A 13620-nucleotide genomic window follows, 5' to 3' on the forward strand; every position below is an offset into this window, starting at 1 on the left:
CTAGAGGCTTTAACAATTCATGGGGTTCTAAGGCGCCTCTTTATGTGCTTTCAACACGTAAAAAAGGCAAATACAAGAACAGTAGCAGTCCTGTAACTGCGTGCCCAAAGAGATCATTAAAGGCTTGGCTACTTTTTGATCCTCCCTGTGTGGCCGACCACATTCCCCCTCCTATGACGTATTCGACTGAAATAAAAATGTTTAATGAATTTTTAAAGTCTTCCTGCACGTCTCAGGACAAACTGTTCTCTATGCATAAAAGAAAGTAAAAATCTGGTCTCCTTTAGTGTTGCACGTGGTTTGCCTTACGAGTATGACTTTTCTAACTACGTGTCAATTCCCCTGATGGAAGAGAAATTTTCTCTCCCATAGTAGGAGTGAGGCTAAAAAGTTAGTCATAGACTCCCAAATAGGCTTTTCCATGATGATTCTTCTCATCTCAATTAAGATGTTTGCATGCAATGTGAACTACAGCTTCCTTTGATGCTTTCATAGCAGCGTGATCCTGAGTGATTTCCACTTGAAATGTCCTCCTACCGCCACTGAAGAAGCATATCCATTAAAGCCACTTTAACAGTGTTTCTGTGACAATGGATTGTCATGAACTTCGTTACAATCTGTTCAACCATCGCATCGACCACTAAGGGGCATAGTTTTTCCTTCTTTCCTCGTATTCTGCCATGTATTTCTAGTATGCATTCCAGTTGGCTATTTTGATCTTGATGAAACACAAAAATAGAAGAAATTCGTTTCCAAAGTACATAAATTGGTCACTCAAAGTACACTTATGCTGCATGGCTCCGTGCGTTTCGGAGGAGATTACATCCCCTTATTATAGCTGGTCGTAGCTCCGCTTTACCTTTTCATGACGGTCTAATTCTTGCTAAATCACATGGAGTCATCAGCATTAAAATATGGATCGACGGATACAAGGCAAGTACTAGAGAGGAATTGCGTGGAACCACTTCATTTGAGGCGATTCGCAAATCCCCCAAATTGCCGCTCTGTTGCCAGAGGCGACGCACCGGTTGATCACAAATGGCCAATTCCCACAACTAGACCCCAAACCAGACCGACGTGGGAAAGGGATAGCTCAAGTGGAGACGATTTGGAAAGCTCATAGACTAATCTGGGCGTTGATTTCTACCACGCTTTTTCGAGTTGGGGTAGCTGGGAAGGTCAAAATGCAATTAAATAATAGCCTTACAGGAAGTTGTCTTCAAAGTTGAGGCTAAAAGTGGACAGGGAAATACGGATTCTTTATTGGCGAGGGGAATCGTCGCCGTAGAAACTTGCATGATAAAAATTCGTTTTACTTATCAATTGATGCATAAACACAAACAAAAATCACTCTGGAGAGGTGACTGGCACCAGCAGTGTCGTGCTCGAATAATGAGGCCTTAAAGCAAGAACACATAAAGACAGACTTACACAAATCTTTTTCCTCTCACAAAATATATAATATTGTCAATGCAAAAATGGGTCACCGTATCTATGAGGGTGTGGTGTTACCGAGAAGAGCATTGAGGTCAAGTATCAGGTGGTAGTTGACAGGACCCTTCACAAACTTTAGGTCACTGCTTTAGTACCCTAGTTTTGCACAAACTTTAGGCAGTCCTACTCGGGTCGCAGTAAAGTGATATGATGTCTTATTTTCACAAATACTCGTTCAATTCGGTCCTATATGTATTTATCTTCACCAAGAAGTAATATTCAATCACGCAAGCACTATCACATGAAAATGGCCAATGCCTTCAAGGAAAACATGTTTTTTACACAATTCAGTCTGAGCTGGAAGAAAGGACTTCTTGTTAGGCACGTTAAAATAACTTTGCATCCATCAACTTAAAAAGTGGCATGGAGTGGTCAAAACAATGGAAGCCATTTGCTCGAGGCTGCCCGATGGGAAGGCGTGATAATGCGTAAAATAGCAAAGAAGGAGAAACTAGTCATGAAGGAGCACAAACTAGTAATTATAAGCAAGGACAGTCCTCCCAATAAGGCTCATTGGAACGGCGTGGCATAGGAACTTTGATAACCACTAAAGCAATTGTCCCTTCCAGCCGAATAAATGATCAGGAGTAGCCAACAGGTCTTTCTCATGCCAAACGTGATAGCGAGTGCCTGTCCTGAATGCGCAGAAGAGAAGGCCACGCTGTTTTTTGCTTGATACTAATTATCCCAAAAGGCATAAATGTAGATTGCGGAAAAGCAGGGACAGAAGCAGGAATTATTACTAATTACAAAGAGTTGTAGTCTTTGGCTGGAAGAACCTCTAATCAGAGCATTTAAAATTAAAAGGAACGTTACTAGTGTTTTGTTTTAAGGCACTAGAATGGGAGGTTAGTTTACTATGCCATAATCTCGCGCGGCAAAGTGCCTCCAGATTAACGATAACAGCTTATCTTGGCGAGATCGGCGCTATTTTAGAGTGCGTGAATGAGATAAATCTTCTAGGAAAGTGGCACGCTGCTTTGCTTAAGTTGCTATTAGGCTCATTCAAATTCCGTTTTTGCTACAAAGAGATGAATGTAATCCCACAAGCGGTACTCACTGTTCTGTTACAACATCAACTTCGTTTCGACGACTGCATTGGGTAAGGAAACAAAAATACATCGTTCTAAGGCATTTTGTCATTCTATTATGACCCGATTAAAAATACATTCGAGGGAATGTAAATTCCAAGTGCCAGATGTAGCGAAAGAATTTTCACTTAGAAATATGTTATTTTATATAATAATGGTAAACACTAAGCTGTGGCCTGCGTTGACTTGGAAAAGGTGTATAAAAGGCAAAAAACATGAGTGCCAAAGTGGCGTACTTGCAAAGTAAGCTGCTTAATTATTCCATTTGGTGAGAGTATCGCCAATGCGTAGAACGGGAGCTTAAGACCTCATTTAAAATGATTTCTCCCTCCCATTGGTTGGGCAATCTCATCCAATGAGTACGTGGCGATTTTAAATGCTCACAATATAGCAAATACCTCATCAGAGATCGCTTAATCACTATGTTGCCCATCAACACCTCCCCTAGCCGAGGGAAACTGGTAGATAGAAATGAGGGAATCAGCGAAAGGGATTACCAGTCAGTCCGTATTCCTCGCCCATCTCTGCGGCATTGCCGGGTAACTAGATGCAAAGACTATCTTATTTTACACCCTAAAACAGTATTTTCACCAAAAAGATAGCCTATGTCTTATTTGGTATTTCCGATACGTCTAAAGACAGATTGTAACCCACCAAAGCCCTTCCATCAGAGCTCACATGACTCCAGGTGGAAAGATTGCGCCACCAGAATGAACGTGAAATTAGCCTAGCTTTTAAAGTCCTTAAAGTTTACTTATTATTGTCATACTTGCTTGTAAATTTATAAAAACGCCTTTTATAAAAGAACTAAACACTAAAACCAGCTGGTTAGATTCGCAAATACGAAATAATTCCATAGGTGACATTGACAGGCGCAGACTGAATGATTTCCCTGATAATAAAATGACTTTGAATGCAAAGCTTACTAAAATAACTAAGGAGACGTGACACCAAAGTAAATAATTCGTTGTGACCCTTCGGAAAGAGAAACGGGAATGAAGGGGGGATTTCTCAACCCTCACCTGCGAGACTGGATGTGTTGATTCGAGAACTAGCCTAAAAAGTCCCCACTCCCACTTTTTCTCATCCTCTGTCTGTGTTCTTTGGCGAGAATTTAATGCCTCTTTAGGCTTCTGGACGAGAAAAGTGGATTAGATCAAACTTTAAATTAATGAACTTGAGATATAAATAGTGCAGCAGCCCCTTCCTCTTTTTTGTAAACGCAGCATCCATCCAAAAGTGGCAAATTAGAGACGTAGTAACACTAAAATAAATAAGGAATTATCCACAGTTTGACCATTTTAAGCTAAGACTTGTGCATAAATAAAGGAAAAAAAACTGATGCTTTCAATTTTTACTGTGCCTTTTTAAACACCCATATCTCTGTAACGCTGGTTACGTATTCCACCAGTAAGTCATTAGCCATTCTATGTTATCTGGCTTTGCTTTTTAGTCGGTGCTCCAATGACTAGTGATTTAAGAACGAGACGGTCTGCACATAAACCATTCCACAAAATAGTTTTTATACTGGATGAAAATCTAGATCCAGTGGAAGTGCCGAGGGGAATCAGTGACGTTTTGGTCAGGCATCGTCTCTGTTGCACACAAATTCGATGGCTGTTACGATTGGCTCCCGGGTGCTTTTTTCATAGCACTGATTACTTTATAATGGTGGATGCGCCGGGGATGACACTTAAAAAAGGAGAGGGACTATCCAATAAGTTGGTGGATTGTTAAACTCTCGTTTTTGGTCACAGGGCCACTTAGATGTTAGGTCATTGTACCTTCTCCGGGTGAACTGGCCCTTGGGCCGCGCTAGTAGCCTGAATGTTTTCTTCATTTCAATAATACATTTTCAACCCAAGTAATGTCTTCATTCGTCTTCAGGTAAGTCTCAAGGCTCTGAATTAGGAGGTTATCAAGGCGAAATTTTTGAGTGAAGCATTTTAACGTAAAACCATTCAAACTAGATGGTGCCACTTGCAAAAGTATTGCCAACAGACCCACTTACCGTCGCTTAGGCCTTCCGCTCCATACTCGACTAATCTGCTAAAATCAGTAGACGGCAAGAAGTGGAGAAGTGGGTGATCCAAACTTACTACCAAGTCGAGGGATATAAATTTTACATCCACTGCGCTGACCCCACATCTTGACTGCAAGTCACGTCAGTCGAGGAAATGTCAAAAGTAACACCTAAAAGAAACAACTGAGACGCATGGAGAGACGGTAAAATGCTAATCCATGTAGCAATTGTCGATGCTGCCTAAAGAGGGTAGTTTGAAACTTGTTAACTCTGAAAAACAGAAGTAGGGAACCTACCAAAACTGTTGGATGGTTAACTTTAAATAGGTTACTATTAGCGACCACTGTTGCACTAATCATGTTGATAGCTATATGACATATGGATTTGGAACAAACTTTATAACGGCCCTGTTTTCCCTTCTTTTGTTACTACAGAATATGCGTTCTATGTCGGAGGCGGTAGTTCCAGTTCCATACTTCGTTACTTCGTTCACACCTTGACAAATTTTACCACATACTTCTCCATTTTCGTTGACGTTTTGTAACTAAAACTTTTGTTTGTACCACTAAGTGGTGGGCTATCGTCCATACATCCTATCGGACGAATGCTAGAGGATTTTGTGAATGAACTTTCCTCATAAATTTTGCATAACCTATTTTGCAGGAAACATTGAAGCATCCCAAGTTTGCATTTCCGTCCTTTGCGCTTGTGATGAGGATATGAGATAGCAGCATGTGTTTTCCTTGTCTTGTTGACAGTCGTGAGGCAGCTAAAAGGGACAAAACCTTGGCTTTTGTACAAACTATATCCGCGTTTATTGCAAATCTGTTAAAGCCATCACTTCAGTCTAACAAAGGATCATTTTTTGGGCTTTTTTCCCCTGAGACGGAATATCACAAGGTTCAAGGGAAAGAGAAATTCAGACGCTGCAATAAATTCCTAAATTTGCTTCGAAATCGCAATCTACTGACTCCATCGTCAAACTAACGATGTGTAACGGAGCTAATGTCTGGTCGCATGGGTTTTCGTCTCTGTGAAGTGACCGCCTTAAGTGAGGACTTGCTTTGTGGGAATTACTGTGCCAGGGATCTGCCTTGGAAATTAATTTGCTCCACGAGACTAAAGTCCTCTCGGGTAGATTATTTTACCAATAAGTTTATGATCTCGTCCTTGGCCCAACTTGACTCGTCCATAATTCACTCCACGCCGTCTGAGTTTTAGGCGAGTGTAGCCAAAAGGAAAGTCTTTGAAGCTCGCAACTGATTTGCAGTTTGGTCTTTGCGCCGATTTTAGTCATGAACTTAATCAGGAGCGAATATTTCCACCCTCTGCGGTAACAGTCACATCATACATGCCTTATTTGAAATGACTTCTAACGACTCCAGCAGAGAGTTCCCAGTTAATAGGTGAACCTGTTGATTAATGCTGTGGTGAGAAGAACCCGGACGGACTCAAAATAGCAGTAAACCATCATTTTACGGGCTTATATTTTGTACTCTGCCTCCACTTCTTCAGCGAAATTAGGCCTACAAGAACCAGGGACTTATAAAAAGCCGAGAAGAAAGGATAAGGGGATTGTTTTTCACCGGTCTACTGGAAAAACGTAGATTGGGCTACAAATCGTTCCTTCGTGGCTCTTAACATCTAAGTTCGAGCCTCGTGATTGGTGATTTCAGTCAGTTGCAGCAGCAAGGACGAGACCAGCCTTTGAGCTAGCCTTGACAATTAACATCTCGCCTTTAAAGTTTACCAAATCATGATCTTGCTTTGTCCACTTGAAGTCGGAGAAACGTCAAAATGTCATACCGACTTCCTTTGCAAAGAGCCCATTCAAATTACTACTTAACTGAATCTGCACAGCGGAATAACGCAGATAGAACAATTGTGAGACTCTATAAGAGTACCATGCAGCCGCTGACGTCCATATACATAAGCCGAGACAGGTGAAGGTTTAATAAACGAATCTTATCTCAACATACCCATGTCGGTGAATAGACAAATTGGTTAGGAGTCTACCTACAAAACTAGTTCTTGGTTGTTTGGTTTATTCTGACAGCAAAATTCATGCAAACGAGGATTGGAAGCTCACGTTAACTCCCAAACCTAGCCTCATAGTTCTCAAGGAGGCTGTTCAAATCTTAAGTCCTTTCAAGGAATTTAGATGTTCTCCTGCGCTCCAGCGCAACCACGCCATCAAAGCATTCTCATTTGACCATAAATTAGTTTCAAGGAAGGCCAAATCACCCTCCAAATTTTTAGCACATTAGTTTGCTCACATTCTCATCCATTAAGCGCCATCTTTTCCATGTTTTGCCTAAAGGCTAATTTGCTTAAGCCTACCCAAGGTTGGTGGATCAGTTTAAAGCAAGACTGAAGTAGGCATTACTTGCCCCTGATAACTTTTGCCAAACAGTAGCTATAGCATCGGTCAGTCCTCAGTTTTTATTTTCAAATACTTGGAAGCAACTCGGATTGGCGAAGAACGATAGCGCTGCTACTCCAACGCATGACATCGGAACTGGAGCCTGTTGCCTCCAACTGCCAATAATCCGTAATGAAGTAGGCGGGAGGTTTATTGCCCTACAGAGTGGAAAGTAACTTGCATAAATCACTGCCTCATCACCAACATGAATAGGTGCGCTTTCATTCAGTACAGGTGGGAGAACAAGGCAGCCTTCCTCCATCCCTCCGCCCCTCTCTCCCTGCAGAATGCATCAACAGGTGATGGAGTTTTGGGCAAATAAAAAGGTTATAAATTGCTATTTCCAAATTGTTATAAACTTACAGTTGACTGTTGCCAAGTGCCAACGTGTGCACATAGGTATATAGACTTTACTCCCAATTACTTTGTTAATGCTACTGCTTCTCACTTGTCAGAGGAAAGAAAGAGGGATGAAGTGTTTTCCGGCAGAATGTGCATTGGGTTGGTGGAGGTCTACACAAGGAGGTGAGGTTTTGCTTTTAGACTTATCTTCCATATTTGTTGCCGATTTTTATTTATTGGCTGGTGTGTATGGGAAGTAGGTACAAAGAGAGATGCCTTTGTAACACTTACCCCCTATTTATACTCATGTTTCATGACTTTGTGGTAGTCACAGAAGGCAGACGTCATTTTCGACCCTTTCTTTGGGGGTTGTTGAAGATTTTTCCCCATTCGCCTCACTAAAGTTTATCACCCAGCAGTAGAAACTGGAATGGACGTCCTTTAAGATTGGATTGGCTCTCCGCTGCCACTGTTGTACCGTCTCAAGACTTGCCTGAAGTTGAGAGAAGACGTACTACTAAGGCAGAACACATATTCCCGATGTACAGAAGGGCTGAGAGACCACTAGCATGGCCCAGAGGCCAGGCCGCTTAGCAAATGTACAAAGACGGAGCCCTAAGTGGCCGCGTGACCCAAATGAGGAGAGAAACAAGCAATCTGCGTGCGCATTTTAAAATAGTGTGGACTTAATCCAATAAGAGGTTGCTACCCAGTACTACCTCACTACCATTGGGTTCACACTGGCAATTTTAAATGCATGCTTTTTAGAGACTTGAATTTTTGTCGTTTCGTGGCGATTGCTTCCTTTTAGCAAGTAAAGCTTCCTGTTCTGCTCTAAAAGGAGCTTAAATAAATCTGGTCAGCTGGTTTTCATTTCATTTCAAATACCGGATGGAATACATTTCCTAGTCTTTACATGATTAAACCATAACATTTTTATTTGGGAAAAGAGCCCAAAATCCCCTTTTTGAGATTGTCAGGGTAAAGGGAGTTAACAATCATCATGATAGTACGGGCGTTCTGTTTCTCAACCTAGCTGTGTTTTGTAGTCCACTAAATCTCGCGGAGGACAAAGTAGTTGTTTTCGCCACTCCTGTGTGCCGAAAAAGGGGTGTCTTAGTTACAGCCGAATGTCACGTTTCTGGCGTGTCTGCACCAGGTGGTTTTTTTGGGGGAATTTCGGAACATGTATGCTTGAATTAGTTTAAAATTTTTTTTTGCCGGCTGCTTTAGGCTGGGATGTCTCCCTAGCTCGCGATGGTTGTGTGTAAATAGGCTGGGAATACTGGCGAAATACTTTCTAAAGGGGAATCATAAACTTCTCAGTTGAAATCTTCACGGAATAACATCGTATTTTAATCAAAACCTCTGGGTGCATTTTGAATATCTAAATGCACCTAGCGATTGTTTTTCAAGCGCCATTCCTGTATTTTTAAAGACCGGTTTCAATATCAGGGCAGTAAAGTTAGTTGCATGCTTTTGTAACCTCAGGACTCCCGGAAGTGCTGCAGGATACCGGAGTAGCCGAAAGTTAAAACAAAGTGTTACCTAGTTCCTTCTCTTTTAAGCAGCGTCTTCGACAATGTCCTTAACCAACATCCCTCCTCGGCTGTCGGAGAAAAATAGGAAAATAGGAAAATAGCCACTAGCCAACGGCACCAGTCATCGCCTTTTCATGCAATTAAGAAGGCATCAAAATGGAACGTCACTGACCCCTCTTGACAATCCTCCTGGGTTAAGAGTTTTTTCCTGCTTGGGACCACCTCCTATGTCCATCGCTAGTAGCGAGAACACTAGTTTAAAAGAAGTCAACAGAGCGTAAAACTTTAAGTAGTTTCGAAAAAATAAACCTTAGCTTCTGTCCTTCCTTGCCTCTGTTCTCCCTTCATTCCTTTCCGACCATTTCGTCTGGGTTTTATCCAGCTGATAGAAAGGCGTGAGAGGTATCACAAGTTAAACTTCATTGATATCTACATTTAGGCAACGTATACAGTTCCTTAACGAACTTTTTTAGATGGTCTACAGCTGGTGTTGCTTCATTTGTTAATAGCTTGCCTATGGAACACGGAACTGGAGTACCTGCAGAAGGCTGACGACATTTTCAGCCCTTCTCTTAGTTGTCTTCAAAGACTCCCCATCCGCAGCCCATGCGCTGCTCTTCCAGACTTCCAGAAGGGCTGAGGGATACTAAAGTGGTCAGAATGCCATACCGCCTAGTAGAAGTACAAAAGCAGAGCTTTAATTCCCTAAAATTAAAACTATGGGTTAAAAAAATAATCAAGGCTTTATACTCTCGTTAATATTGAACCCAATCATGGAGTGAATAAACTAGGCCAGGAGGGTTCCTAACATACTACTTACTGCATAAAAGGAAATGGATTATATCAAGCCGCAGCATTACCTCCGACTGGGTATATAGAGGGGAAACTCCAGATCTACCTATTTTAATCAAGTTTGTTTATTCATTAATAGCATTAAGATGGCACTTAATTTTAAATGAATTTTATATTGAAATTTTCGCAATCAATCTCATTTTTACCTGGTAGCTCGCATGGTAATATATCTGGACCACTTTTTTCACTAACACCGAGGCGAATTCAGCATTTACAGTTGCGACGGAAACTCTATGAGGAAAAGCGGGTGGTTGGCCTCCAGTAATGGAAAGTGAAGTTGCCCATCACTAGTGCAGGTTGTAAGTAATTGAGGCAGGAGCGATAAACAGGTAATTTGCAGTAGCGTAGGCCACTAATGCTCCCAGTACGTTTCCCTCCATCTACGTGTCATTTGACGAGCTCGTTGATATCCACCACCGATAAAAGTGAGCAAATCACTCTCAATTAGAGAGACCATCATTGCATTCCCTTTCCCATCACGTAATCAACAACGAGGGTGATAACGACAACGAGGAGTCACATAACACGAATTATTTAAATCTTCGTGCAATAAGGTATACTTGTTATTCGGATTTGCTAAAGCACGATTGTGAAGAGATGGAGAAGTACGTCATACTGACTAAAGTCAGGCTGCAACGAAGGTGGAACTACAAGGCAACACAGAGGAGTGCCCCCTGTGCCCATCTGTGGTGTTTTACTGTCTGTTTCGGAGTAACTTGGACTACGTGGCCTCTTCATTCCCCTCAGGTTGTACACCTTTTGACGGTGTAACCCACGACTCTTCACTGTGTTAATGACGAGACATTTTTCACACTGCTCTGGCTTACAAAGCCCTCCGTAAAGGCTTCCAGAGATACAGTTAAGTGGGAAGTGCTCTCTAAGACTAGCATTATGCCTTGATTAAGTTACTGCCATGTCTACCGTCATGCACCACAGATTTCATCCAAGTCGCAACCTTTTGCACCCAACTCTATTCCCATGTTATTTTGGTGTTCGAAAAATAAACCATATTTCGCTTTAGAAGCAGGCGTTGAAGCACAAACATTCTACCCTTGTCCGCCTCTTTGAGAAGCTTTTGTCTAAGAAGCTCAGTGAGTGAAACTGATACACACTCGTTGCCACTATCTCGACCGTTCCAGTCGAAGAATTTTATTGTTCTGCAAAAGTTACATTTTTGAGAATTAAAAAACCACTTGTAGGTATCCTTAGTGCAAAAACTTTCTACATCCATCTACCCTTAACAGCAACACAAACCAGGCGGCTTGTAGCAGACGTGTTGAGACGGTAAAATGAGCCATTAAGTGACTGCAGGAATGGTCGGTCCTTTGGAGTCATCTGCTGATATTCGTATCAGTAAGCACCTATAAGTAAAAATAAAAGTTTACCTTCACTCGTGCTATGTATTATAAGCCTTTAGGCCCCTTTTAGGCAATTCCAGTGAGTCTTTTATGGCAGGAATATCTAAAAGGCAACTCATATTAATAAAACCGGGCGCTCAGGGAAAAATTATTATCTATCGCATCGATGCATCAAATATATCACCACCGGAGAGAAATATCAGATTGTTGTCAATTATAGAAAGGAGTTTTATTGTAGCCATCAATAGGAGCTGAAATTGGGAACGACAGAGAAATGCGGAAGACCATTGAGCTTTTATCAAGCAGTGAATATCAAATGGTCTTAATGGCTAAAAAACAGCATTGTTGTACAATAAGATGCAACCCTAGAATAAAGTTGACTCTTGCTTTGACTTTTGCAGAAAAAATGTCGGAAACTCAGTTTTTTATGAGTTTGGATCCAAAAAGGCCACTTGGCTAGTGCTCTTGGTCATTTACTAAGTAGCTCTACCATAGTACAAATGCCTCTCTTAAAGCCATAAATGTCAACTTCACTTCATCGAAGTGAAGAGAGAAGGCAAATGAGTATCTTAGGGAAGTACTGAATTACTTCCGGCCACGGCTGATGGAGGAAAAAAAAACATTAGATTGACAACTGATAACACCTTTGAGCACGCATGTGACAAGTACCCCACCAAATTAGGAAGGCACCCCACGAGGGCTTGCTTTCGTAGAGCGGCGGGGAAAGAGCCTGCATCTTTGTATTAAGAAACGGGAAGAAGCTGCACCCGAGCAACTCAAATTATTCCTAACAGATGGCGTTAAGCTGGCATTCTGCTCCCACACCTACGAAATGCGAGCTCTCCGTCCGTCTGTGTACTTGCAGTTTAGCTGTATTTACCCACACACTAATAGAACTGCTGGTCGACAGTTCAACGATGTATCCAGGTTGGGTTGCTTGGATACCCTTGCAACTCTTGAAGAAGTGCTTACTTATAGAGGCAAGATTGACAATTTCAACAATTTCGACAATTTCAACCTGTTTCTAGGCTGCTTCCCAGTTTACACACTCACCATCAATTTAGCATATGTATACTGCAGCCTATCCCCTAATTGCAGGAGGTGAGTTTCTTCTGCTATTTTTCTTCTCATGCCCAGGATAATTGTCCAGTTCCCAGGAGATGGACAAGTACTTTTAGTGCAAATAACTTGCCTACACGGAAAAAATAACCCGGCGACCACTTCATTGCTACCTCGTCTGCAAAATCAACCCCAGAATAAAGCAGAACCTTTTAAATCCCTGTACTTTTATTACATAAAAGATCCTAACTAAAGAAGGTTTGGTGGATCGTGTTGATAGCACGAGAGCGTGGCGGTGAACGAACTGTCAGAGGCAGATGTTCCAGACTGCAAATCTGTCAGGCACCCTGTTGCCTCTGATTTTATTAAGGCACAGTCTTTGCAATCAGCGCAATTTTATGCTAAAAAAGAAAAACTTTTTAGCTTTACACATCACTAAAAGGGAGCAAGCATCGCCGCCGGTTAAGAGAGACAAGGGGAAACAAAAAAACGTTTTTTGGGCTTCGATCTAAATAGAGCAGTTTTGCCTATTTCATCGTGTTTTCTGAGACCCTGCCCGAGTTTGCTAGTTAAAAGAATTATTAACTGTTAGGAAAATTCAAATGTCCGAAGGTTTAATTTTTAGAGACGTATATAATGGAGGAAAAATCAACTTTTCGATTAATAAAGTTTATAACTGTTGTTTGTTGGGTGGCAATTAGAATACATTTTGCAAGGAATGCTTCTTTAAATAGCCTTAACCCTCATAGAGTGAGTTTGATAACCCAGTTTTTTTGGGGGGAAATAACTACTTTCTTTTCCTAGCAATTTAAGTTAGCCTTGAAGGAAGAGACCCGTTTTAACCAATGAAAATGCAGCTTTATGCGAAGTGGACTCTTAATAAGCATTTCCTAATTCTTAAAGCTGCCAATCAATTACATTTGCTACTTTTAAAAACTGACGCTTCTGCATATTTAGAATTAGACAAAATTAAATGGCCATGCTCTGTAAATTGGAAACGCATAGTAGTAAGTTTCATCGAAATTTAATCTATTTAGAGTCTACTAGCTAATCTAAGAGCTGGGTTGTTTGAAGCCTAATGACCACTCTTTTGTTTTTTAAGCTCTGTCTTGGTTTCGCAGGGATTTAAGGCTCTGCCTCTGCACTTCCTCTGGGTGGCATGGCCTCCGCACCATGCCGGTGGCTCCCAGCCATGCCCCTTGGATGTCGTTTTTACACATTCGGCCCTAGTATTACATCGTCTCTCAACTTTAGGGAAGCCGCGCAGCGCTGCATTAGTGGCAGCGAAAAACGAATCCGATTATAAAGGACGCCTATCTCGATTTCTACCGCTGAGTGATGTCTCAATAGAGTGGAAGAGGTGCAAATGGTGCGGGTGAGGAGAATCCGTTAAGTCCTCCAACAGAAGGGCTGAAAATGACGTCTACCCTAGTCAGCT

General features: G+C 41.7%; 1 protein-coding gene across 1 annotated transcript; it reads left to right on the forward strand. All coding sequences in view use genetic code 11, as the record gives it.

Moving 5' to 3' along the window:
* Positions 1-7461: 7461 nt before the first annotated feature.
* EGR_02757 (hypothetical protein) lies at positions 7462-9918 on the forward strand (the record flags this gene model as incomplete). The annotated part of the gene is made up of 2 exons (XM_024492006.1): positions 7462-7628; positions 9744-9918. The coding sequence occupies 2 exons, from the start codon at positions 7462-7464 to the stop codon at positions 9916-9918; spliced, it is 342 nt and encodes a 113-aa protein (XP_024353500.1).
* Positions 9919-13620: the final 3702 nt, after the last annotated feature.

Source organism: Echinococcus granulosus (genome assembly GCF_000524195.1).
Source record: "Echinococcus granulosus chromosome Unknown EG_S00013, whole genome shotgun sequence".
NCBI lineage: Eukaryota > Metazoa > Platyhelminthes > Cestoda > Cyclophyllidea > Taeniidae > Echinococcus > Echinococcus granulosus.